Source organism: Pleurodeles waltl, chromosome 3_1, assembly GCF_031143425.1.
Source record: "Pleurodeles waltl isolate 20211129_DDA chromosome 3_1, aPleWal1.hap1.20221129, whole genome shotgun sequence".
In the NCBI taxonomy this organism is placed as follows: Eukaryota; Metazoa; Chordata; class Amphibia; order Caudata; family Salamandridae; genus Pleurodeles; species Pleurodeles waltl.
In genome coordinates this window covers 1,581,118,390-1,581,144,449 of record NC_090440.1, presented here as the reverse complement: position 1 = coordinate 1,581,144,449, position 26,060 = coordinate 1,581,118,390, and the positions used below count along the sequence as shown (strand labels likewise).

Sequence of the window (26,060 nt, the reverse complement as noted above, 5' to 3'; positions counted from 1 at the left end):
TATATGGTTACAGTGCATTACTTTCTGGCATTTTCTTTTCATGTGGTTATGCCTTTTAGGGACTAACTATATGGTTACAGGGCCATGTTTCGTACAAATGCTATTTTCATTGTGGTGTCCTCTAGGGGCTATTATTAACATTGCAGTCTAATGCCAAAAGCTTATTACTGATAAAGGTTTTTATTGGGTTTACATGATAACTGTATATGTTTTATTAATCTCTCCTTATTGCTATTATGACCATGATTGAGGCCAACTAACATCCTATATTTGGGTGACCCTTCTAGCTTAATTCTCTAGTTACTCCTCCATGGCTGTCTTGTGTCTTTTTTTGGGGAATTAGGATCCTAAATGGCAACATCTTCATTTTTGGCAGCAGATAGAGAGTGAGGGTAAATGGGGGTGCGTTAGTTATATGCAGGGCTACTGGAATTTTGTGGCAGGAAAAGACAAAATTATGAGGCAGGGGTGACCAGATTATTTGTCAAGAAAGTCCAGCTATGAATTTATAAAACCAATAGCTCTAACTCAAGCAAATGTGAGACCTATTGCATTGCAAATGCTTGTTTTCATATGTCTTGCTTTTACACACACAGTCTCTTAATCACACTCCTCCACACACCTCACCACCCTCTCCAACTCACCGAACCACGTCACTTCTCTGGGTTGAGAATCAATACCCTACTTTTGATGGTTAAGTTATCCATGATCATAACATCGAGGTTTTTTCTGTATTTTTGTTGGGATGAATGTCTGTTCCCCTTATCTTCTTTAACCCTGACATTATGCACCCTTTGATGTTTTGCCTGCCTTTCAAGACCCGTTCAGTCTGGATTGAGATTTGGATTAGGTCTCTGATGGCTAATATTAGCCTGATGAGTTACTATGTTAAGATGCATAGAGCTAGCACCGATGAAGCAGTGTATATGTTATATGTGATAGGATGTAAACACAGAATGGCGGGCAGCCTTTGGAAATGGAATAGTACGATCACATAGGAACTGGATTTGAACTTTTATGGAATAAAATCAATTAAATTGCAATTTCAAGATGCAGAGTCATAAAGCGTGAACAATTCAGTATTCATAAAATACCCATTTGAATAGTCTTTCTTTTTCCGTTTATAGTCTCCCAACACTCTACAAGGGCCTTTGATGACAAGATTCAATCAAATCCCTATAAGAGTAGTTATCTGGAACCGTGCATGGTGGTAGAAAAGACAGTTTCTTAGCAGAATTGAAGATTTGACACACTTTCTACTTTCTTGTCCAAGACTTCGAGCTCAAGGAAAAAATGTCTGAAGCAATCTTTTGAACTAGATAGTTTGGATTAGAAGTTAGTGCTTATCTGTACATGAAGCTAAGGTCACTTTACAAGACAAGACAACCAGTAACGAAATAACAATTTAGCAGCTACACACATAAAGGGAAAAAATAACCAAAGGAGGATGTCAACTTATACAAGTTTTAAAAGATTTGTAATTAATTGTAAGTGTTCCCTAACAATGTTTGAGTTGTTTTGTGGAGAAATCTTAATAAAAACAAAAGGTGCACTACATGCTGAACATCATCCTCCGTGCTTGCTGCCACGAAATGGTTAAAGGTGGCATATCTCAAGCCTCCTTTTCACCAATAAAGGCTGATGAGAAGCATAGAGAGAGATGCTGTACATCTAGAACACGTATGAAAGCACAACATGTGTAATACAGGCAGTCGATACAAAAATGGAAAACCAAGCTCATACTTAGGATGGAGAAATGGACATTATTGCCTAATTACACTTACCACTACTTTCTAAAGATTAAAAGTAAGCAACCAATTCAAAAAAGTTTTTTTCTTTTTGGGAAAACTTAATTTCTTATGATTCTCTAAAGACAGACACTAATTGTAGATTTGTTGTTTTATAGGATGCCTTTGACGATGCAGTGAAATATTTTGGTGAAAATCCAAAGACCACTCCGCCATCAGTATTCTTCCCTGTGTTTGTTCGATTTGTGAAAGCGTACAAGGTAAACAAAAACATTAATCTTCACCACATTTCAAAGTATTTGAGAACTCAGCCTATGCATCCGTATATTTTCTTTGCATTTGTTATGTTTTGTGTTTGTGGCTGAACCCATGAAGACTGGTAGTTATTTACCTGGTCATGATGCATCAGTTGAAACAACCTTCCTCTGTTGCTTGTACTAAGTCTTGGTGTGATGTTCTTTGCTTTTATAAAGTAGCATATATTTGCAACCATTTGCTAAGTACATAGTTATGCTGGGAACCATATTCCGCTGCAGGAACCTGTCGAACAGTGGATGTCCAGATACATTTTTGTGCAAAGTGAGGTGCATTGCAGCAAATGCAGAAGGGCCTTTGTCTCAGTGAACACACATGAAAACTGCAGTGGACTAGGTACTCCAAGAATCAACGAAAGAGAACCTGTGAAGTTACCATTGAAAATGAACATGTGCTAACTTTTGGCAGGTCAATGTTAAGTTATTAAGGAGGTCACCAATAACTTCTTCCCTCGCCTTTCCCCTTGTTGCAAACGAGTGAATATATTACCTATTAGTATGTTCACAACCTCCCTTCACCTTACTTCTGAATGAAGCATGCAGTTGTTGTGGGGTTTAATAATAAGTGTGCACGTGTGTGTGTGTGAGAGAGAGAGAGATACGGGTGTACTATTACATATACTCTAACACATGGCAGTACCACCGTCTTACAGCAAAGAAAACAAAGTTTGCTATTGGTGAAGCATTCACGAATGAACACAATAAGTGTGTGCAAATTATAATCCATTATTTCTGTAGGGAATAGTACAAGACCTCCTAATGGCAGTTTCCAACAACAAAAGTATAACAAACTGCGTACCAGACTCCACCTAAACCACAACTCCTACAAAAAGCCCTTCATTTATGGCGGTCACTGTTAGGCCATTCCTATGCCTTATGAAACCTTACTGAGCTCGTGTCTGTAGGCAAATGATTATCTGGGGTTTCTGCGTCATACTGGGTTTCGTCTGAGCCATCTGACAATCTCAGTCTTTTCCAGATGTAAGCAGTGTGTTGTGGTCCTGGACGTATGATATGGGTTATGCAGGCCCAAGTGCCGCTTAACACACTCCACTTGCGCTTGGTTTAGTTCTATTCCATGAGATGCACTCTGATCTGGATGTCATCCCACCATTACACTGGTTGGTTGGACCACCTATTCCAGGAATATTCTACATAGATAGGGTAGGTACGGCTAATCAGCAGTAATAGGGCAGGACTTTTATCACAAGCATTTCATTTGCCCGGATTTTTGTGATCCAACAACATTTGCAGGGTTGGCTTGTCTTCTTTCCTAACCTTCAACCCTGTGCTGTTATTTACAAGACACCACAAAAGAGACAATGTGACCTTCGTACTAAGCGCACATAAAGGGACAAGAGATGGTTGTCCATCTCGCTCTTCCCCGCCCCCTCCTTTCTCTCCTTTCCCCATGCTTCAGGGTTTAGCAAGGTAATTCTCTACAGCCAAATAGGGCCCTGTTAGCAGAGATTCTAGATTTTCTCTGATCATCAATAAAGTTTACCTTTTCTCATTATAACACATGACCTCCTAGAGTATTTCCTTTCTATCTCCAATTCGTGAACATTTAAGAATTACAAATTCCACCTGCTCAAAGGCAACGTAAACATATAGAGATCCTTAATACATGTATTTGAAATACCAGAGTTTTTCTGAACAGAAAGCTTGACAAAAACCAAGACTGCCTGTGCCAGTGGAGGCCGCTGTCAACAGTTTTCTGAAATACAAAGGAAATGTAATAGTTAAATGTTGAAACAAAGACATTTAAAGGTTTGATGAAGTTGAAATGTTTTGGGAAGGATGGATTTGTAAAAAGCACAAAGGGGAAAACTGCCTTGAAATCGTGGTCAAGTCTCCGTCTGTTTCTTTTTTTACTTATTTTTAATTTAAGTAGATGTGGATAGTGGCTACCATTTCTATTAGCCTCTCTTTAAAAATGTTGTTTGCTCCATCAACAGATTTTTGTAATTGTTGTGCAAAGCCAATTTGTGAAATAATATGAACTATCGTGCATATAACGTGTGCCATGGTTACCAGACAAATATGAATTAAGTTAAACTATGCCTGGTTTAAAAAAAATTAAATGTTGGTTACAGGAATAAGTCTTTTAAAGGCAGCCCAATGAGAGGCATTTTGTTTTAGGCTTCATGCATTTTTTTCTGATCCACTGTACGATGCAGCAAGGAAAGTGCCTCAGGACCTAATTCTGTGGTTCCTGGCGTGATGAAAGTAACAGAATGTAAAAGATAAATAGCATTAATTGGGCCTCATTTGCAAAGATGTTTTCCAACTGCAAAGTCGAGTCACAAAAACACAAGGTTTACGACTGCAAAACACCTTTTAAAAATGTATCAAAGCCGTTTTATGAATCATAAAGGCTTTTCTGACTTCTACAGCTTTTGTGATCCTTTATGTATCACAAATGGGAGGAAGCATGAAAGAGGCATCTTAATCCTTTTTGGGGTTGACAGTGGAATAGATCAGTGGTCTGCACCCGCAATTGCAAACCATTTATCAGTTCCCATCCCCTGAGTTTTGATAGTGACTGATTCACAAAGAGAGCACTGTCTCAATAGAACGGATTGCCCTTTGGGGATAGTGTTGGTGGTCGCCAGGGAGTGCTTCCCCCAATGTGTTCCTTAATAGGAAAGATTTTTTAAAAGCAGCACCTGTCACATGGGCTCCTTTCTTTTTTTATTCTTACTTATAATATTTTTTTATTTGGAGAGCCGGGTGTCAAATAGTTACAGTTACTACATAGACTTATTAAAAACTGAGTAATAGTTTTGATTATGTATCATATCATTAGGTACTTAGGACAGACTTAAATGAGAACAAAAAAATAAGGTTTTGCACCGTGAATCTTTTCTGGATTCACATGCTGTGCATTATTCTGCAATCTAGTGGTTGGGTTTGGAATTATCTCTTAACATTTTTTTTGTCCTTCCTTTAGTTTTGTGTTTTTTTTGTTGATGGGCATTGACGTACTTCAGTTTGGTGTCCCTTGTGACATTGTTGTGCTTCCTCAGGAAGCTCCCACCTTTGGTCGCCATTTTCAGATTCTTTTTTTCCACCGTTGGGTCCGGGTGCTTGCCAAAGGTGCTCCCAACTCTTTGCAGAAAGTTTAAGAAAGGTACAGTGGAACACCAAAGTATCCAGACAAGAGACTCCCGAGAAAAAGAGGACGTTTCCTTTAAGTTTTTTCTGTAGAGTGCCCATGCAGGGGGATTCCTGGGCGGCTTAAAGCTGAACACGAATTTCCAGTTCTGCAAAAATTGGCACCACAAGGACTCTCAGAAGGACAATCATCCATTCTGCAGCCTCTGCTCATCAGTAGACCATCGAAGCAAGGACTTCAGTGCCTGCACCGCATTCACAGCAAAGGCACTGAGGATAAGAGAGAGGCAAAAGATAGCCTATCTTATCATGCAAGAACAGCATACACCCCCTTCTCTTTGAGATTTGAGTCAGGAGAATGACGAGGAGGAGAACGTTGCCAAATGAGCAGAAGGGGAAGCAGAAGAGGTCGACTTGGAAGTGGTCAACATAGAACCTCAGGGGGTCAAAGACTCACGTAGACACAAGGAAAGAGGACCATCCAACTCTGTCTTGAGAGCACTAAAGGGAGCCTCAGCATTTAAGAAAACAAAGACCGATGCTGCAACCTAAGGCAAGGAACCCCTCAGAACCTGTGACCGGGAAACCACAGGTGGAAAAACCCTGAAAATCAAAGTCTCCAAGAGACGTACAGGAAAAAGAGGTTTCGATGCCCAAGCATGTTAGGTCACGTTCGGAGCATCGAAGTTCAACGACCGATCTGTCGAAGAAAGACTCTTCAACACCGAAGAGGAAGATTGCCATGAATCTTGACCGCCGAACAATGGGCGGCTGAGATAGAGAAGATGAAAAGAAGGCTTTGTGCTCAAGAATTTGACGAAAGTCTAAAGGAATTTAGAATTTAAAAAGTATCCTCAATACGGAAAGAGCAGGGAGAGTTAAGCATCAAAGAAATCAAGTCTCTGTTAACCCCAGAGCCACAAGAAGAAGAAGAAGAAGAAGGGCTCTTTTATGAAGAGGAAGAGAAACAACTAACAAGTCTGTATCAGGGCTCAGAGGGTTCTGACTACTCAGAGGCCCATTGTCAGGACTTCAAACGAAGTAGGGATAGATTGTTACCCTTCCAAACCATCACCACCAGATGACATAGGCATCTACAATCAGGTAATAAAAAGGCAATAGATAATATGGTGTTCCATTAGAGGAGGCAAAGTCACAATCATGTTTCTTTTAGAGACTCTTTTACCCATACAATCTAGGAGTCAGTATCTGCCCATGCTCCCGAAGTGTTCTACACCAGGAAAGGGAGGCCTTCAAGGAACCGGCCACATGCAGAGCGTCACTCCGAGGGCAGAAAAGAAATATAAGTTCTCATCAAAACATCCAACATATATAGGGGTTCTGCGCCAGCTGCTTCTATTATTATTATTATAGCTACAGCCAGGAAAAGAGCCAACATCCTGTCAACTTCTGGTCCTCCTCCAGACAAGGAGAGCAAACAAATGGATCTCATGGGCCAAAAATTCGAGAGAATCACAGCAAATCAATGGCACTTTGCAAATGCAAACTCTTTTCTAAACTGCTATGCTTACCAAAAATAGGATGAGATATTTAATAAAGCATCTACCAGAACAATACCAGAAAAGAGCAGCACACTTGGCAGAAAAGAGCAACAACATTGTTAACACTTGCTTAAAGTCTGCACTAGATGAGGCTGACACATACTGCAGACAGATGATGATGGCTAAAACACTTAGTCGCCTCTCATGACTTAGAATTTTGGGGTTCAAACTAGAAGTACAGGCGAACATTGCCCCACTCAATGTCGAACAGTTATTTGGGAGTGCAGTGGAACACTAAACCAATTGAAAAAGGATATTGAGACTGCCAAGTCCATGGGAGTGCTCTAGTTCAGAGGGAGCTTGCAAAGGGGGACATTACTTTGAAGAAAACCTGCAGCAAGGGGTATTTTCAAATCAAGCACTTCCCATCAGTCATACCAGGGAAGCAGTCAGTCTACCCAACCGCAGCAAAGTTGGCAGTACAATCAGGTTAGACAGATCTTTTGGGGCCAGACATGTGGAAGAGGACTTCCACAAAGAGGGCAGGGCAATTTTGTAGGAAAGTACCATCTTGCCTGGCATGTTACCCCCAATTTTACTTGTATGTCAGTTTGTTTTTGCCTGTCTCACTGGGATCCCGCTAGCCAGGACTCCAGTGCTCATAGTTTGTGGCCTGAATGTGTGTCCCTGTGTAGTGACTAACTGTGTCACTGAGGCTCTGCTAACCAGAACCTCAGTGCTTATTGTAGGAAGTTGGCTCTGTATGTGCTATTTCAAAGTAAGGAATTATATGCACAGAGTCCAAGGGTTCCCCTTAGAGGTAAAATAGTGGTAAAAAGAGATAATACTAATGCTCTATTTTGTGGTAGTGTGGTCGAGCAGTAGGCTTATCCAAGGAGTAGTGTTAAGCACTTGTTGTACATACACATAGACAATAAATGAGGTACACACACTCAGAGACAAATCCAGCCAATAGGTTTTTGTATAGAAAAATATCTTTTCTTAGTTTATTTTAAGAACCACAGGTTCAAATTCTACATGTAATATCTCATTCGAAAGGTATTGCAGGTAAGTACTTTAGGAACTTTAAATCATAAAAATTGCATGTATACTTGTCAAGTTATTGACAAATAGCTGTTTTAAAAGTGGACACAGTGCAATTTTCACAGTTCCTGGGGGAGGTAAGTTTTTGTTAGTTTTACCAGGTAAGTAAGACACTTACAGGGTTCAGTTCTTGGTCCAAGGTAGCCCACCGTTGGGGGTTCAGAGCAACCCCAAAGTCACCACACCAGCAGCTCAGGGCCGGTCAGGTGCAGAGTTCAAAGTGGTGCCCAAAACACATAGGCTAGAATGGAGAGAAGGGGGTGCCCCGGTTCCGGTCTGCTTGCAGGTAAGTACCCACGTCTTCGGAGGGCAGACCAGGGGGGTTTTGTAGGGCACCGGGGGGGACACAAGCCCACACAGAAATTTCACCCTCAGCAGCGCGGGGGCGGCCGGGTGCAGTGTAGAAACAGGCGTCGGGTTCGCAATGTTAGTCTATGAGAGATCTCGGGATCTCTTCAGCGCTGCAGGCAGGCAAGGGGGGGATTCCTCGGGGAAACCTCCACTTGGGCAAGGGAGAGGGACTCCTGGGGGTCACTTCTCCAGTGAAAGTCCGGTCCTTCAGGTCCTGGGGGCTGCGGGTGCAGGGTCTCTCCCAGGCGTCGGGACTTTGGATTCAAAGAGTCGCAGTCAGGGGAAGCCTCGGGATTCCCTCTGCAGGCGGCGCTGTGGGGGCTCAGGGGGGACAGGTTTTGGTACTCACAGTATCAGAGTAGTCCTGGGGTCCCTCCTGAGGTGTTGGATCTCCACCAGCCGAGTCGGGGTCGCCGGGTGCAGTGTTGCAAGTCTCACGCTTCTTGCGGGGAGCTTGCAGGGTTCTTTCAGGGCTGCTGGAAACAAAGTTGCAGCCTTTCTTGGAGCAGGTCCGCTGTCCTCGGGAGTTTCTTGTCTTTTCGAAGCAGGGGCAGTCCTCAGAGGATGTCGAGGTCGCTGGTCCCTTTGGAAGGCGTCGCTGGAGCAGGATCTTTGGAAGGCAGGAGACAGGCCGGTGAGTTTCTGGAGCCAAGGCAGTTGTCGTCTTCTGGTCTTCCTCTGCAGGGGTTTTCAGCTAGGCAGTCCTTCTTCTTGTAGTTTGCAGGAATCTGATTTTCTAGGGTTCAGGGTAGCCCTTAAATACTAAATTTAAGGGCGTGTTTAGGTCTGGGGGGTTAGTAGCCAATGGCTACTAGCCCTGAGGGTGGGTACACCCTCTTTGTGCCTCCTCCCAAGGGGAGGGGGTCACAATCCTAACCCTATTGGGGGAATCCTCCATCTGCAAGATGGAGGATTTCTAAAAGTTAGAGTCACTTCAGCTCAGGACACCTTAGGGGCTGTCCTGACTGGCCAGTGACTCCTCCTTGTTGCTTTCTTTGTTCCCTCCAGCCTTGCCGCCAAAAGTGGGGGCCGTGGCCGGAGGGGGCGGGCAACTCCACTAAGCTGGAGTGCCCTGCTGGGCTGTGACAAAGGGGTGAGCCTTTGAGGCTCACCGCCAGGTGTCACAGCTCCTGCCTGGGGGAGGTGTTAGCATCTCCACCCAGTGCAGGCTTTGTTACTGGCCTCAGAGTGACAAAGGCACTCTCCCCATGGGGCCAGCAACATGTCTCTGGTGTGGCAGGCTGCTGGAACTAGTCAGCCCACACAGACAGTCGGTTAAGTTTCAGGGGGCACCTCTAAGGTGCCCTCTGTGGTGTATTTTACAATAAAATGTACACTGGCATCAGTGTGCATTTATTGTGCTGAGAAGTTTGATACCAAACTTCCCAGTTTTCAGTGTAGCCATTATGGTGCTGTGGAGTTCGTGTTTGACAGACTCCCAGACCATATACTCTTATGGCTACCCTGCACTTACAATGTCTAAGGTTTTGTTTAGACACTGTAGGGGTACCATGCTCATGCACTGGTACCCTCACCTATGGTATAGTGCACCCTGCCTTAGGGCTGTAAGGCCTGCTAGAGGGGTGTCTTACCTATACTGCATAGGCAGTGAGAGGCTGGCATGGCACCCTGAGGGGAGTGCCATGTCGACTTACTCGTTTTGTCCTCACTAGCACACACAAGCTGGCAAGCAGTGTGTCTGTGCTGAGTGAGAGGTCTCCAGGGTGGCATAAGACATGCTGCAGCCCTTAGAGACCTTCCTTGGCATCAGGGCCCTTGGTACTAGAAGTACCAGTTACAAGGGACTTATCTGGATGCCAGGGTCTGCCAATTGTGGATACAAAAGTACAGGTTAGGGAAAGAACACTGGTGCTGGGGCCTGGTTAGCAGGCCTCAGCACACTTTCAATTGTAAACATAGCATCAGCAAAGGCAAAAAGTCAGGGGGCAACCATGCCAAGGAGGCATTTCCTTACACTTATGCTCTCTCTGCTTTTAAAATTGTCACTATAGGCTAGTGACCATTTTTACCAATTCTAATTGGCACACTGGAGCACCCTTATAATTCCCTAGTATATGGTACCTAGGTACCCAGGGTATTGGGGTTCCAGGAGATCCCTATCGGCTGCAGCATTTCTTTTGCCACCCATAGGGAGCGCAGACAAATCTTACACAGGCCTGCCACTGCAGCCTAAGTGAAATAACGTCCACGTTATTTCACAGCCATTTTACACTGCACTTAAGTAACTTAAAAGCCACCTATATGTCTAACCCTCACTTGGTGAAGGTTAGGTACAAAGTTACTAAGTGTGAGGGCACCCTGGCACTAGTCAAGGTGTCCCCACATAGTTCAGGGCAATTTCCCCAGACTTTGTGAGTGCGGGGACACCATAACACGCATGCACTACATATAGGTCAATACCTATATGTAGCTTCACAATGGTAACTCCGAATATGCCCATGTAAGATGTCTAAGATCATGGAGTTGTCCCCCCATACCAAATCTGGTATTGGGGTGCCAATCCCATGCATCCCCGGGGCTCCACCATAGACCCCGGGTACTGCCAAACCATCTCTCTGGGGTTTTCTCTGCAGCAAACGCTGCTGCCAACCCACAGACCGGGTTCTACCCTCCTGGGGTCTGGGCAGCCCATTCCCAGGAAGGCAGAACAAAAGATTTCCTCTGAGAGAGGGTGTTACACCCTCTCCCTTTGGAAATAGGTGTTAAGGGCTGGGGAGGAGTAGCCTCTCCCAGCCTCTGGAAATGCTTTGAAGGGCACAGATGGTGTCCTCCTTGCATAAACCAGTCTACACCAGTTCAGGGAACCCCCAGTCCCTGCTCTGGCACGAAACTGGACAAAGGAAAGGGGAGTGACCACTGCCCAGTCCATCACCACCTCAAGGGTGGTGCCCAGAGCTCTTCCAGTGTGTCCCAGACCTCTGCCATCTTGAATCCAGAGGTGTGAGGGCACAATGGAGGCCTCTGAGTGGCCAGTGCCAGCAGGCGGCGTCAGAGACCGCTCCTGATAGGTGCTTACCTGACTAGGTAGCCAATCCTCCTCTGAGGGCTATTTAGGGTCTTTCCAGTGGGCATCTCCCCCTTCGACTTCTGCCAAGGATTGACCGCAAACCGATCCAGGACGCCTGCAAAACTGCAACAAAGTAGCAAGAAGAGTACCAGTGACATTGTAGCACCTAATCCTGCTGGCTTTCTTGACTGTTTCCTGGTGGTGGATGCTCTGGGGACTGTCTGCCTTCACCCTGCACTGGAAGCCAAGAAGAAATCTCCCGGGGGTCGACAGAATCTTCCCCCTGCTAACGCAGGCACCAAACTTTAGCTTCACCGGTCCTCTGGGTCCCCTCTCATCATTACGAGCGTGGTCCCAGGAACACAGGTGGTGGATCCAAGTGATCCCGAAAGTCCAGTGGTCAATCTGTCCAAATTTGGAGGAGGTAAGTCCTTGTCTCCCCTCGCCAGCCAGTAATCCTTTATACTGCGTGAACTGCAGCTTCTAGGGCTTCTGTGCACTTTTGCAAGGGATCCTTCGTGCACAGCCTAGCCCAGGTCCCCAGCACTCTGTCCTGCATTGCTCAACTCGCTGAGTTGACCACTGGCTTCGTGGGACCCTCTTTTGTAGTGTTGAGATGACCGCCGTGCTCAGTTTTCTTGAACCCGTTTTCAAGTACTTCTGCGGGTGCTGTCTTCTTGTGCGTGGGCTCTTTGTGTTGCTGAGGGCCCCCTCTGTCTCCTCTTCCAAGTGGCGACCTCCTGGTCCTTCCTGGGCCCAGGCAGCACCATTTTTCTTCAACCATGACCTTTGCAGCTAGCAAGGCTTGTTTGCGGTCTTTCTCCAAAGAAACAACTCTGCATCCTCCAGCATTCCGTGGGACATTTTCGGTGCAAAGGAGAATTTCCTGGCACCTTCCGTTGTTGTAGAATCTTCAGCTTCTTCCACCCAGAGGAAGCCATTTTGCACCTTCATCTGGGGTTTAGTGGGCTCCTGCCCCCCCAGACACTTTTGTGACTCTTGGGCTTGGTCCCCTTCCTTTACAGGTCCTCAGGTCCAGGAATCCGTCTTCAGTGCTTTGCAGTCAGTTGTGATCTTTGCAGAATCTCCTGTCACGACTTTAGTGTGTTTCAGGGGAAGTAGGGTCACTTTACTCCTACTTTTCAGGGTCTTGGGTTGGGGTATCTTGGACACCCTTAGTGTTTTCTTACACTCCCAGCGACCCTCTACACACTACACTTGGCCTGGGGTCCCTAAGTGGTTCGCATTCCACTTTCTTAGTATGTGGTTTGTGTTGCCCCTAGGCCTATTGCATCCTATTGTATTCTACAGTGTTTGCACTACTTTTCTAACTGTTTACTTACCTGCTTTTGGTTTGTGTGTATATGTTGTGTATTTTACTTACCTCCTAAGGGAGTATATCCTCTGAGATATTTTTGGCACATTGTCACTAAAATTAAGTACCTTTATTTTTAGCAACACTGAGTATTGTGATTCGTATGATATAGTGCTATATGATATAAGTGGTATAGTAGGAGCTTTGCATGTCTCCTAGTTCAGCCTAAGCTGCTCAACTATAGCTACCTCTATCAGCCTAAGCTGCTAGAACATTACTAATCTACTAATAAGGGATAACTGGACCTGGCACAAGGTGTAAGTACCATCAGGTACCCACTATAAGCCAGGCCTGCCTCCTACAAATTTCCTCAAATAAGTGACTCTCCAGTACTTCCAACACAACCTGGATCAACATCGGTGAGGGAGAAAAACAGAAAACATCATCTTCTACACAAAACACCAGTAGGAGGAAGAATTAAAATTGTGTTAAGAAGTGGAGGAAGATCAGATCACACAAATGGATTCTCAACGTAATACAATTTGGATATTGCATCGAACTTGTAGGAACATCTCCATCCAAAAGACCAAATGGAGAGCTCTTTCAAAGGAGGAAATATCCAGACCTCTGAGGGAGGTAGAGGAGTTACTAGAGAAAGATGCTATAGTACTGGTTTCAAAAATAGCATTCAACAAAGGAAACTACTCAATTTATTTCCTAATCCCAAAAGTAGATGGATCTCTAAGACCTATTCTAGAACTGAGGTTTATAAACAAATGTATAAAAACACAAAAATTCAAAATGACGTTAAAGGAAGTGATATCATATCAACTTCTTTGAACTAAAAACAGTGTTCCTAGCCTTAAAAGCATTTCAGAAAGAGCCTTGGGGAAGGTCAATATTGATCCAAATGAGTAATATAACTACCATGTTTTATATCAACAAACAGGTGGGAAAACAATCCCTGCCTCTATCCAAATAAGTGCAAGAAACTTAGAAATGGACAATCCAAAGGAAAATGGATCTATTAGCAGAACATCTGCCAGGGAAAGAACAATCTCAAGGCGGACAGATTGAGCAGACAAGCTTCATGATCCCACGAATAGGAAATCAACCAAACAGTGCTTCAAAGAATCTTTTAGGGATGGGGAACTTCAGAGATAGGTCTAATTGCATCATCTTAGAATGCAAAGTGCCAAAGCTTCACATCAGACGACCATAGCACCAATCCATGCCGAATGCACTGTCGATAAAATGGTTAGGGAGATTTCCATACGTTTTTCCCCCAAAAGCTCTGATACACAGGGTGAACAGAAAATGCAAGATAATATTAAGTCTAATTTCACCACAATGGGCAAGACAGACATGGTTCTCAGAGCTGATAAATTGGCACCAAGAAACATTCTAAAACTACAAAAGAAACCAGACCTACTGTTATTGGAAAAAGGAAGGGTTCTACATCCAGAGCCAGAATCTTTAAACCTGGTAGCATTGCTCCTAAACACTTAGAGTTCGGACATCTAAAGTTGCAAGAAAAAACAATGGCTATCCTTAGAGAAGCAAGGAAACCAGGGACTTGAAAGTGCTACAGAGCTAAATGGAAGAAATACTCACTATGGTGTTATAAACAAGGACTACTGAGAAAAAATAAAAGGGAAAATACAGTGTTAAAATATTTAAGACATCTTCTAGAATGCAAACTGAATTATGCTTCCCTAAAAGTACATTTAGCAGCTATAGTGGCATATACAAAGGGACACATAGGGAAAAGGTTTTTCACAGCACCATTAGTAAAAAGGTTTTTGGAAGGAGCAAATAAGATCTTCCCAGCAAAGAAGGTACCAGCTCCCTATTTGAACTTAAATGTGGTTCTTACACAGTTAGTAAAGAGCCCCTTTGAACCTTTTCACAAAGCAACTTTACAAATGCTCACTCTAAAAACTGCCTTTCTTTTAGCCATAACATCCTTACACAGGGTAAGCAAATTGCATGCACTCATATTACAAGAACCATATTTTCAAAGACAGGATTCTTTTGAGAACTTATTCTCAGTTCTTACCAAATGTGATTTCACAGTTCCACACAAACCAACGTATAAAAATACCAAGTTTCTGTCAAAACCCAAAGAATCATGCTGAAAGAGCAAGACGGGCAGTAACGTACTACATTGAAAAGACAAAGCCAAATAGGAAAAGAAAGCAACTCTGTTTCCTTTACAAACAGTTTTCTAGGAAGACAAATAACCAAAAATACAATTTCAAGATGGATAGCACATACAATTCAATGGTGTCGCAAATATGCAGGGAAACCATTGCAGTCAGCACCAGGAGCTTATTTGAATAGGAAGAAAGCAGAAACTATTGCCTTTCTAACAGATGCACCTTCTCAAGACATTTGTGTGACAGCAACGTGGTCAGCGGTACACGTTTACAAAACACTACTCCATAGATGTACACATGAACAAAGAAGCGCAAGTGGGACAACATCTGTTTACTAATCGATTTTCATCTTCAACCCAACCACCTCAGCGATAACAAACCATTACTAAGTCAATGTATAGCATGTGAATCCAAAAAGATTCACGTGCAAAGTGTCAAGTTTTGTACCTGACGGTGTAGTTTTGCAGCTTTAACATTTTTCTGGATTCACAAGCGACCCACCCACCTCTGCCAAGTAGATGAAAAAAAAAGAATCTGAAGATAACGAACAAAGATGGGGGGATCCTGGAGGAAGTACGACAACGTCACAAGGGACACCAAATGGAGGTACGTCAGTGCCCATCAATAACAACAAAACACCAAAATTGAGGAAGGAAAAACAAATCTGAAGATAATGCTGGACCCCAACCACTAGAATAATGCACAGCATGTGAATCCAGAAAATTCAAGCTGCAAAATTACACCAATATGTAAGAAACTTTACATTAATAAGGTTTCAGTAACAAAACAATTGTACCCAATAGCCTTTTCTGGCCCTAACCTTAAGCATAGTAGGTTCAGTTAAATAAATGTAGCACATCAATGCCCGCCTGCTATTTGGTAAAAGTAGGAGTTGACTTATCCAGTCTTTGGCTATACACAGTCTGGCTATAACAATTGCAGAAAATGTATTGGTGCATTTCAACTAGGCACATTCAGTTCTGTTTCTTCAAAGATATTATTTCGAGTCACAAGGTACTGTGACTCCTCTTGCTGGTAATGCGCATGGGCATTAACTTAATTGTTAAATTGTGTTTTTTCCCCCGTCAGGTTCAGATGTGTGCTCCTCTGCTCCAGTTCAACACAGTTGTTGTCTTGTCTTTCTTAACTCTACCAATGGTGTTGTTTTGGATCATGGCTCTTCTCTGTCTCTCTCATCTGTTTCATGACATCAACTTCGTCAGGGTGGCTCGAATCAGCTGCAGCCCCTTGTGGGCCTTCGCCCTTGGGGGAAGACTTTATATTCAACATTTCCTCCATGTCATGGCCGCCTTGTTATGGAACGTATGCCCTTCCAATTCTGCTCTTGCTGCCATGCCAAGTACTCATGCACCGATCTCTATCAGGTGTGTAACTTGGGCCTCTCCCCTGAACACAAAGAAACAAACTGTGAGACCTTCAAGTCTTTTTGGTTGATGCTGCATGACCGTAGATCTCGAGACCTGAGATGTCCTGCCACAGCACAGCAAAACCATCAGACCTCTTCGGATCTGCTTGAGGAGGCTCAGGCCAGGCATCAGCTGCTGATACGGGCACCTTCTCCACTGAGGACAATTTTGGCTCTAAACTGGAAATTCAGGCCCTCACTCCATGTCAACCTGTGAGCACTGTGCTCCTTCCATCTCGGTCCGGACCCCAGCAGGCTACCACAAAGACTGTTTTTGGGCCACTACTGCCTTCAGGCCATGGTCGTCACATATCAGCTGTATCAGACATGCCTAGCTTTTGACTTGGCGCTTCTGAACCGACTCCTTCTCCATCGGAGTAGAGACATCCCTTGGACCCAGAGCTTTTGGCATCAAAACACCTCTCCATCTTGGCACTGAAAATTCCATCTTTTGACCCTCTGAACCATAGACTTTAAAATCAGAGCCAGAATCTTTTCCAGTTGACAAACATACTCATCGTTGTGAACCTGTGGAACCAGCACTTCAAAGGCTGCAGGAGGAGATATTCAAGACAGAAACATATAATGATACACCCTGACACAGGCCATATCATTGCAAGTCCTTCTTCTGTGGCACAGCCAGCCAAAAGACAGTTGTCTTTTGACAAAGCTTTGGATACTCCAACACCACCCAGGCAGAGAAAGAAGGTGGATAAGTCCAAAATTCTGGTGCACCTCAGTCCTCCACCACCTCCTGCTGTGCACCACACACACTCTCCACCGCTTTCACCGATAGAACCTGCATCATATTCGCTAGTGTTCCATTCACTCCTACACAGAACAGGGAGAGAGGGGAGATGACTCTTACATCCATCCACACAATGGCCAATGGGACTCCTACGATGCAGAGCCATCTGATAAATGCAGACCCAGATTTGTATCCCACAAAACTGTTTCCACCAGACTACACCACCACCTCCCACGACCTGATAGGCAGGGCTGCCGCCTTTCACAAGGTTCAGTTACATATCGATCCTTTAGAGGATGATTTTCTATTTGAAACACTATTCTCAACCCAATTCAATGGCGCTATTAGGTCCAGAGTTATCACACCCAGGGTAGACAAAAAATATAAGGTGTCAGCCAGCGACCCCACATATATAAAAGGGCAACTCCCACTGACTCCTTAGTAGTTGTCACGGCACATAAGAAAGCTAACCCTCAAACATCTGGTGAAGCACCCCCACCTGCTAAAGAGAGCAAGAGAATAGATGAAGCGGGCAAAAGTGGTGGCTGCACAGTCCATCTACTGGAGGATTGCTAATCCAATTGATCACCTATCCTGCTAAGACAATGCCCACTGGGACGAGATGGAGGAGATCCTCCAATGCCTCCCAGAGGAGCATAAGAAAAGTGCATACCAGATTGCCTCTGAGGGAAAGCTGATTTCCAGCACTACAATTTGCTGCACCTCGCTGCTGCTGACACTGCAGCTAGAGGCATATGCTCCAGTGTCCTCTTATGGAGACATGCTTGGCTTCAGTGTCAGGATTCAACAAAACCTCCTGGCTCTTCCCTTTGATGGAAGGCACCTTTTTAGTCCCCCAGTCTACACCCTTCTGGAAAAGATAAAAAAGGATAATGAGACAGCTAAAGCCGTGGGGACGGCTCCTTTTGCTGCTCCTCCTATCGTGGTGGATCCAAAACCACCTCTCCAGAGACATCCACCTCCTACCATCGTTCCCAGACACAGACCACCTCACCCAGGGGATATTATAGAGGGTCATATAGGGGCAATAATCCCAAGGCTAGGTGGTTTCACCAAACCCTCTGCAGCCACTACCACCAAACCCTAACTTGCCAACCATCCCCCCCAACCACACAACACCTGTTGAGTGTCGACTACAAGGATTCTTTCACATCTGGCGGAACATCACCTCATACCACTGAGTATTGGATATAATCCAACATGGTTGTTGTCTGAAACTCACTTCCACACATTCCACCCTGCAAACACAAAGTTTCATTGAAACATCAGTAGTTGTTCAAGGAGGAAGTTCAGCAACTCCTCAAACAAGGGGCCATTGAAACAGTGTCAATACACTAACAAGGCACATGAGTTTACTCTCTGCTTCCTTATCCCAAAAACAATGGGTTCTTGAGATAAATTTTAGACTTCAGACCCTTAAACGAATACCTACTCTCGGAGCCCTTTCACTTGGTCACTCTTCAAGACATCATCCTGTTACCACAGCAAAGCGACTTCATGGTAGCACTTGACCTGAAGGACGCCTATTTCCACATTCCTATCCACCGGCGCATCAACGACACCTCAGGTTTGTAATAAGCAACCAGCATTTCCTGTTCAAAGTGCTCCCCTTTGGGGTCACTACCACATCCAAGGTTTTCACCAAATGCCTCCCAGTAGTAGTAGCTTACCTGCACAGATAAAACATACAAGTTTTTCCATATTTAGACGATTAGCTCATCAAAAGCGATACTCGTCAACAGTACTTCATGCACACTCGGGCTACCATAAATCTGCTTCATCAACTAGGCTTTACCCTCAGCACAGTCAAGTCACACCTTCACTCTTTCCAAATACAACCCTACTTAGGAGCCATCCTCGATTCACAACAAGGGATAGCTTACCTCAATCCTGCCCAGATTCATTCTTTTCAATCTTAGACCATGTTCAACAGAGACCCTTTATAATGGATGGCTCCCTCATTGGCTGCAGAGAGCATTCGAAAAATCTCACTGTCCAGGGATGCTGAACACTCAGCCAGAAAGATCTCCATAACAATCACCTGGAGTTAACAGCTTTTCACCTAGCGCTCAAAGCCTTCCTTCTCCACCTCATTGGCAAGGTAGTCCTGATCAAAACCAACAACATGACTTCAAAAGCAAGCTGGTACAAGATCCCCTCAGCTCTCTCACTTAGCTCAGACCATTTGGAAATAGACTCTCCAATACAACATTCACTTGTTAGCGAAGTACTTTCCAGGAGTGGACAATGACTTTGCAGATCTCCTCAGCAGGAGCTGTCAACAAGTCCAAGAATGAGAGCTCCACCCACATGTCCTCCTTCCATACTTCTTGCATTGAGGTCACCCAGAAATAGATCTTTTTGCCTCAGCAGAAAACCCAAAATGTCCAAACTTTACCTACAGGTTCCCACACTCACAGTCCAAGGGCAACTTTGGTCAGGAATATTTGCTTAAGCTTTTCCACCTCTCCCACTGCTTTCATTTGTGGTTCGCAAACTTCGGCAGCCATCTCTTACCCTCATACTAGTTGGTTCCATATGAGCGTGACAACCATTGTTCACCACACTTCTAGAAATCTCAGTAGTCCCAACAAGAAGTACTGCAGGCAAGACTTTCTCACGCAGAATCACAGAGAAAGTAGCCTCCCAGACCCCTCAGCCTTGCGATCTGGCTCCTGAAGTCCTAGAGTTTGGTTATTTGAACCTACTGCTCCTACTGTTATGCTGAAAAGTAGAAACAATTTGTCCACTACTGTCAATCCAAACAAATCCACCCTTTAAACCCCAATGTTCAGAACATTATCTGTTATCTATTCCATTTACATACTATTGGTCTAGTTTTTACATCCATTAGGCTACACCTGACGGCTTATCTACAAAACAGACAACCCAGTTCTCTATTTAGGATTCCTTTCATTAAAGTCTTTCTAGAAGGGTTAAAAAGAATGCTACCTGCACCTACTTGGAATCTTAATATTGTAATAACGAGATTCATGGGCCCTCCATTTGAGCCCCTCCACTCCTGACCCCTGCAATCTTTTTCTGGAAAGTATAATTTCTAATTGGTTTAACTTAACTCAGACGTGTCAGTGAGCTTCAGGCATTAACCTTAGAAGAACCCTTATTTCAACTACACAGATATATTGTGGTACTGCGTACCAATTAAAAATTTCTTCCAAACATGGTGTCTCAGTTTCACTTTAATTAATCTACTGAATTGCCAGTATTTTTCCCCATCATAAATCAGTTGCAGAAAGGGTTCTACATACCTTAGATGTAAAATTAGCCCTTGTGTATTATATCGCTAGAACCAAGTCATTTAGGAAAACACATTAATTCTTTGACTTTTCATAACCACACAAAAGAAAGGTCATTTCTAAAGCAGGCATTGCATGTTGGATTGTCAAAAGCATTCAAACATGTTATGCTAAAGTTACATATCCCTCCTAGAGCTCACTCCACTTGTTAAATTTTTTTTTTTTTTAAAAACAAGCTTCAACGCCCTTTCTTGAAAATATGTCTGCAGGTCACATGTGTAAGGCAGCAACATGGTCTACACTGCATACATTTACCAAACATTACTGTGTAAATGTGCTGGCCCATCAACAAGCTAATGTTGGCCAAGCGATTCTACGCACACTATTTCAAACAACTGTAACCCACACAGGTTAGCCAACGCTTTATGAGGACTGCTTTTCTGTCTATGCTAAAAGTGTATCTACAGCCACACATGCCTCGAACAGAAATGTAACATACCTAGTAAGCATCTGTTTGTGGCAAGTAGTGCTGTGGACTCACATGCACCCATCCTCCTCCCTGGACGCCTGTGTGTGTTACCGTTACTTATCTCACATTCATTTAGCATAGACATCTGACTATGCTATTTTAAGCTTCCACTCCATCCTCACCTGCCTTGCAGGAAAACAATCTTAAAATAGAGTCAATGCCCATGTGCATTGTCAGCAAGAGGAGGAGTTACTCTACCTCTTGAGTCGAAAGTCTTTGTTCGAAGAAAAACAACTTGCGCACTTCCAAGCCCAACACTAGATGGCAGGATTAGGCTAAGCATGTGAATATACAGCACTAAATACCACGAACAGATGCCTACTGAGTAACATTTTCCTTTTTTGGTACACAGGACCTGTTATAATATAAGCTGATCTTGGTTGATCATTATCACTTGTGCCAGTCCCATGTATTTTCTTCAAAGGGTCATCTTTCTTCTCTCACTATCTCAAAAAATCTGCAGCTATCCCCTCTGAGGGGCAAAAGTAAGTATGTCCATGCCTCTGAATTATCAATGTGGTGAGGTTCTGTAAATATACCTGGCTACTTTGAAAGGCTCAACCATCTTGCACAACTGCCATCCTCATTCAGTGGATGGATGACAAAAATCAGAGTGAATGAAAAACAAAATAGTGATCAGAGATATGTGTAATTCACCAAGATTGCTTGATGAAGCAGAAACGTTTCCGTATTGCTCTAAACATGTCTAGGACTTGTGGCTAAAGATGACTTGGTTTGATTGCTTATGTGCAAAGAGATTCAAAGGGCAAATCTCAGTCTACAAGGTCCAGAAATGCGTTTTGGAACAAATCACTGATTTACGGCCAGGGGTCACTTCAATCCAACTCCTCTAGAATTCCCACTACCCAGAGATTATTCCATCTCTCACAAGTATCTTAGTCTTCAACATTCCATTGAACTCCCTGAACTTGGTACTTATGTCAATGGACAGTCACAGCCATATGAGAAGTCTCTTCCTCCATTATGTCCTCAATTTATCAGTCTTCACCACTGTATAATCGGGCAGCATCTTTTATGTGCATCTGGATCGGCTGAAAGATAACTCCCAGAGAGTGTTCTTGCATTGATGCATCATTGCAAATTCTGCTAGAATCCTTTAATCTTTCCTAAGATATTGGCTCCTCAGAGGGCGTTCGCTTGTTCTCACATACATTCAATGAAGAAGTTTACTTATCTGTTGCTGATGAATGAATTTCGCTTCTGCCATTCAGTGTCTCAAAGGATTTTGTCTCTTCGCATTGGACTTGGCATGTTGTCTGGGTCTTCACCTACCCTTAAGGTGCCTGTTATACCTCGCATCCTTGGTGTGGTTTCCCCTATCTTTTTTACCTTCTGACCGCCAGTGTTGCTGACCTCCTTTTTACTGGCATTAGGACTGTGTGCACTTTACCACTGCTAACCAGTGCTATAGTGCATGTGTTCTCCGCTTAAAACATGATTACATTGGATTATCCACAGTTACCATATTTAATGTACTTATAAGTCCCTAGTAAAGAGCACTACCTGTGCCCAGGGCTTGTAGATTAAATGCTACTGATGGACTTGCAGCACTGATTGTGTCACCCACTACAGTAGCCCTTTAAATATGACTCAGGCCTGCCATTACAGAGCCTGTGTGTACAATTTAATCTGCCATGTCAAACTGGCAAGTAAACCTCTTGCCAGGCCCAAACCTTCCATTTCAATGCATATGTCACCCCTATGGTAGGCCCTTCCTTTTAAGTACTTTTACGTTTTACATGTCCTAGTAGTGAAAACTCTTAAAATTGTTTTTCACTATTGCAAGGCCTATTTTCCCCTTAAGACAACATGGGGATTGCATAATTACCTTTTATAATTGTAATTTCCAATTGAGAAGAGATGGCACTGCCAAGTTTGGTGTCTCTGGAATCACAATTTAAAGTCACAATTTATGGTGAAGTCGGATTTTTAATTATAATTCTGAAAATGCCACTTTTAGAAAGTTGGAATTTTCTTACTTTATCTAGTGCCTTCTGCCTGTCTATGAATACACAACTGGGTGACTGCTGGGCTCTTGTGCATTCTCTCCAGATAGCCACACACAAAGGGAGCTTAGGTGTGACTGATGGGCCATCAACATTCTGATGGCCCATCCTGGGCAGGATGGGAGGGAGGAGCTGACACACCTAAATGGGTTGTGTCCTGATCCCACACACACAGGGCTGCATAATCCCCTGTACTGAGTCTGGAGCCAATGCAGAAAGGGCAGGGACATTAATTAATTAATTAGCACTTCAAATGCCTCTCTTTGAAGCCTTCCCCACTTCAGAGGCACCACTGGATATATGAACTGGACCTCAGACACCACCAAATCAGTACACTTCTGGACTTGAGGGCATTCTGCCAAGAAGGAGGACTACTGTGCTGCTGAAGGGGCTGTCACTCTCCTCGACTCCTGCTCTACCGTGCCTGCCTTGCTGCCCTCTTTTCCTTTTCCTGGAAGTGAGAAGAACTGATCCTGCATCTCGAAATCCCCGGAGCCAAAGTGACTCCAGGGGTTTGCTGGTTTGCCTCCTGTTCTGAAGTCTCAGGGACATCAAAGACTTCTCTTCATTCTGCAAAATCATCTGGACTTTGCTTGCTGCAAGTCTTGCCATTTCAAGTGGTGCCAATCCAGTCTTGGGCCCTTGAAAGTGTGTATAAAATGCCGCAACTGTCAGGACATGCGCATCAGCGCTGTTGACCAATCGCTATCACCACATCTCCTTTGGCACCTACACCTGACCTGCTCAGAGGACATAGCATCGCCGGCTGCACGACTCGACGACAATGTATCACCTACATCGGAGGAAGCCACTGTTGAAGCATCTTGATTTGCATGGCTCGGAATCGATACATCACCTACATCCAGCGGGTTCGACACATCGCATCCTCTTCTGCATGCACTGGTCCCCCTCGACAGCTCAGTAAGGTACCTTGTCAGCAGGAGATGGTTGGTTCCTGTATTTGACCCGCGCTCCATCATGGTCAACCTGACTTTACAGATTTGACCCAGACTAGCGTGACCAGAAAGCCCCCGGTTGGCACTTTATGCTTTGAAGCACTACAACTAAGTTTAGTCTTTAAAAATTCATATTGCGACAACTACTCATTGGATATTTGTCCTTTGGATCTTGTTTTGTTAATTAAATTAGGATCTATTATTCTAACTAGGTGTGGTATCTTTTTGTGCAGTGTTTTTACTGTTGTACTGTTTGAAGTGTTGCACAAATACTTCAGATACTAGGTCTTAAGTTAAGCTTGCCTGCTGTGTGCCAGGTTACCAGAAAGGGAGCCCAGGTTAATTTATGATGTGTATCTAACTTTCCCAGAGTAGAATTGTAGATCCTGCTTGGACACGGTGCATATCTCTGCCATCCAGAAACCCAGTTTCTAACAGTGCCATTCCTATTTATATTTTACATTGCCCATTTCCCAGTAGACATATTTTTAAGAGGGACCCAAGCTTTTCAGAGTTTGATTTAGCCCCAATTATCTGTTCAGAACATGTCAGCATTATTGGCTTCTGCTTTGGGGAAGTCATCAGGGGTCCTTTTATCCTCAGAAAGGCAGAAGTCATATTATGAGATCCGGTTTTACTTGCTGAAATTACATTAGCACCATCCGGTACTGGATTGATATCGGTTGTGTGCCACTTTTTCAATAACCGAGTGGCACTTGTTCGCAATTTAAAGCTTTGAGGAACTCTTAAGAAAATGTATCGGTTAAGTGCTGACAGGGTTTATAATGACCTGTGAATCAGCAGATTAGAATGTTACAGCTTCACTTGCTCTTATGCAGAAAAGAGTAGTTTTGCAGGGTACAAAGTGACATCTCGGGTTTTCCTGCTTCTCAGCGTGTTCATCACGGCAGTTGCTGCCTCTAACCATTATTAATCATCCAAGTGAATTTGTGGCTTTCTTGTGTAGTTGGAGCAGTGATGAGTGCACGTCTGGTGCTACCGGTGAGTTTACTTGTATGACGGCTTGACTACATGAGCCCACCGGAGATTCTTCAGTACCATATACTGCATCGGATTGCTGCGGCAAGTAAGATAGTACAACTTGTCTACCTTGGGTTTGCTAATCGTTCTTCTCCATGTCATTACTTCTTTTGCTGCACAGGGCTACTTACTGAATTGCCAAGGGCCATGTTTGTTGCAGCCATAGTGGTGACAGTCACAGCTGTCAGCTGTGTGACGGTTATGCATATTGCAATTAGGAAAGGAAAAGCTGGTTTCATGTGTTGCTTTTAGATGCAGGAAAATAACAGGGAATTCAATCTCATGAAGGCAGGACTGATGGGGGAGCAGACAAGAACTGTTGGGAGCCTCACCTAGCTGCCATCCCTACCTAACTCCTCTTCCAACCCTACCCCCAATTTGGGTGCAGGCTTCTTTTAGATCAGGAAAAATGTTTCCCATTTGGGGAAGCAAATGCTGGGATGGAGGCCTGCTGCCTCTAGTAGGCCTCCATCTCTGCATTTGCAGCCTGTCAGAGGGGCTGGTAAAATTGCAAACTGTCTAATTTTGTAAACCCCACGCCAATGACTCTGCGAAACGACAATTTGTGATGTCACATATTAGTACATACATTGATTCTCAAATTGTATCCCCCTCGGAAACCAATGTGTGTAGATGTATATACCCAGTTTGTGAGTGGAAATAATATATCATGTGCCTAATTCAATTGGGATCAATGTTCACCACCCCACACGCCACCTGAAGAAAAATTCCCTTTGACGTTTGTAGGTGAAACTTTAGTTGGGCTTTTAGATGAACCTTTATATTTTCATTCTTCAATGAACTTTCTGAAATAAGTGAAAATAAGCACTTATGTAATAGTTACATTTCATTTGCCTTTCACTGGCCAGCCAATGTTCCCTAAACTTACCGTTTGTGTGTATGTCTTCATTGATTCAAAAGGGAGTGCAAGAAAGTGATCACTTTGCCTTGTCGTATGGTTACCAAATTGTAGTGTGTTGCAATATTTTGTTACTGTCAAAACAGAAAAATCAATAAAATCGGTTTAAAAAAAGAAAAAGAGTGATCACTTGGAACGATGAGCATTGACGGTAGTAATATCACTTCCAGTCATCTATTTGGCTATTGATTATTCGTCCATGTGACAAGGTTTGCAGCTACATGTAGGCAAGAAATAGTCTGACACTTGCAAGGTCAACTGCTCTTCTTCAAGTCACTTTTCTTGTTTATTCTAATAGTACTTGCTAGCAGTACCATATATTACTGTCTGAAACTGTTTTTAGAAAGCTAACATTACTACACATCAATATGTCTTTTTTTTTTTATTCATATACAGCAAGCAGAAGAGGAGAATGAGTTAAGGAAAAAGCAGGAGATAGCACTTATGGAAAAACTTCTTGAACAAGAAGCATTGATGGAGCAGCAGGACCAAAAGGTT

General features: G+C 43.7%; 1 protein-coding gene across 6 annotated transcripts in view; it reads left to right on the top strand.

The window, feature by feature from the left end:
• The window catches only part of FMNL2 (formin like 2), a 469,979-nt gene that overhangs the window by 429,308 nt on the left and 14,611 nt on the right, over positions 1–26,060 (top strand). For all 6 annotated transcript variants that reach the window (XR_011201574.1, XM_069225173.1, XM_069225177.1 and 3 more), the window contains exons 23-24: positions 1,907–2,008; positions 25,959–26,057. Coding sequence is in view for 5 of the 6 variants with exons in the window: in XM_069225173.1 (XP_069081274.1) it covers positions 1,907–2,008; positions 25,959–26,057 (201 nt within the window). In the remaining variant the exon portion in view is untranslated. The remainder of the gene's footprint in view (positions 1–1,906; positions 2,009–25,958; positions 26,058–26,060) is intronic.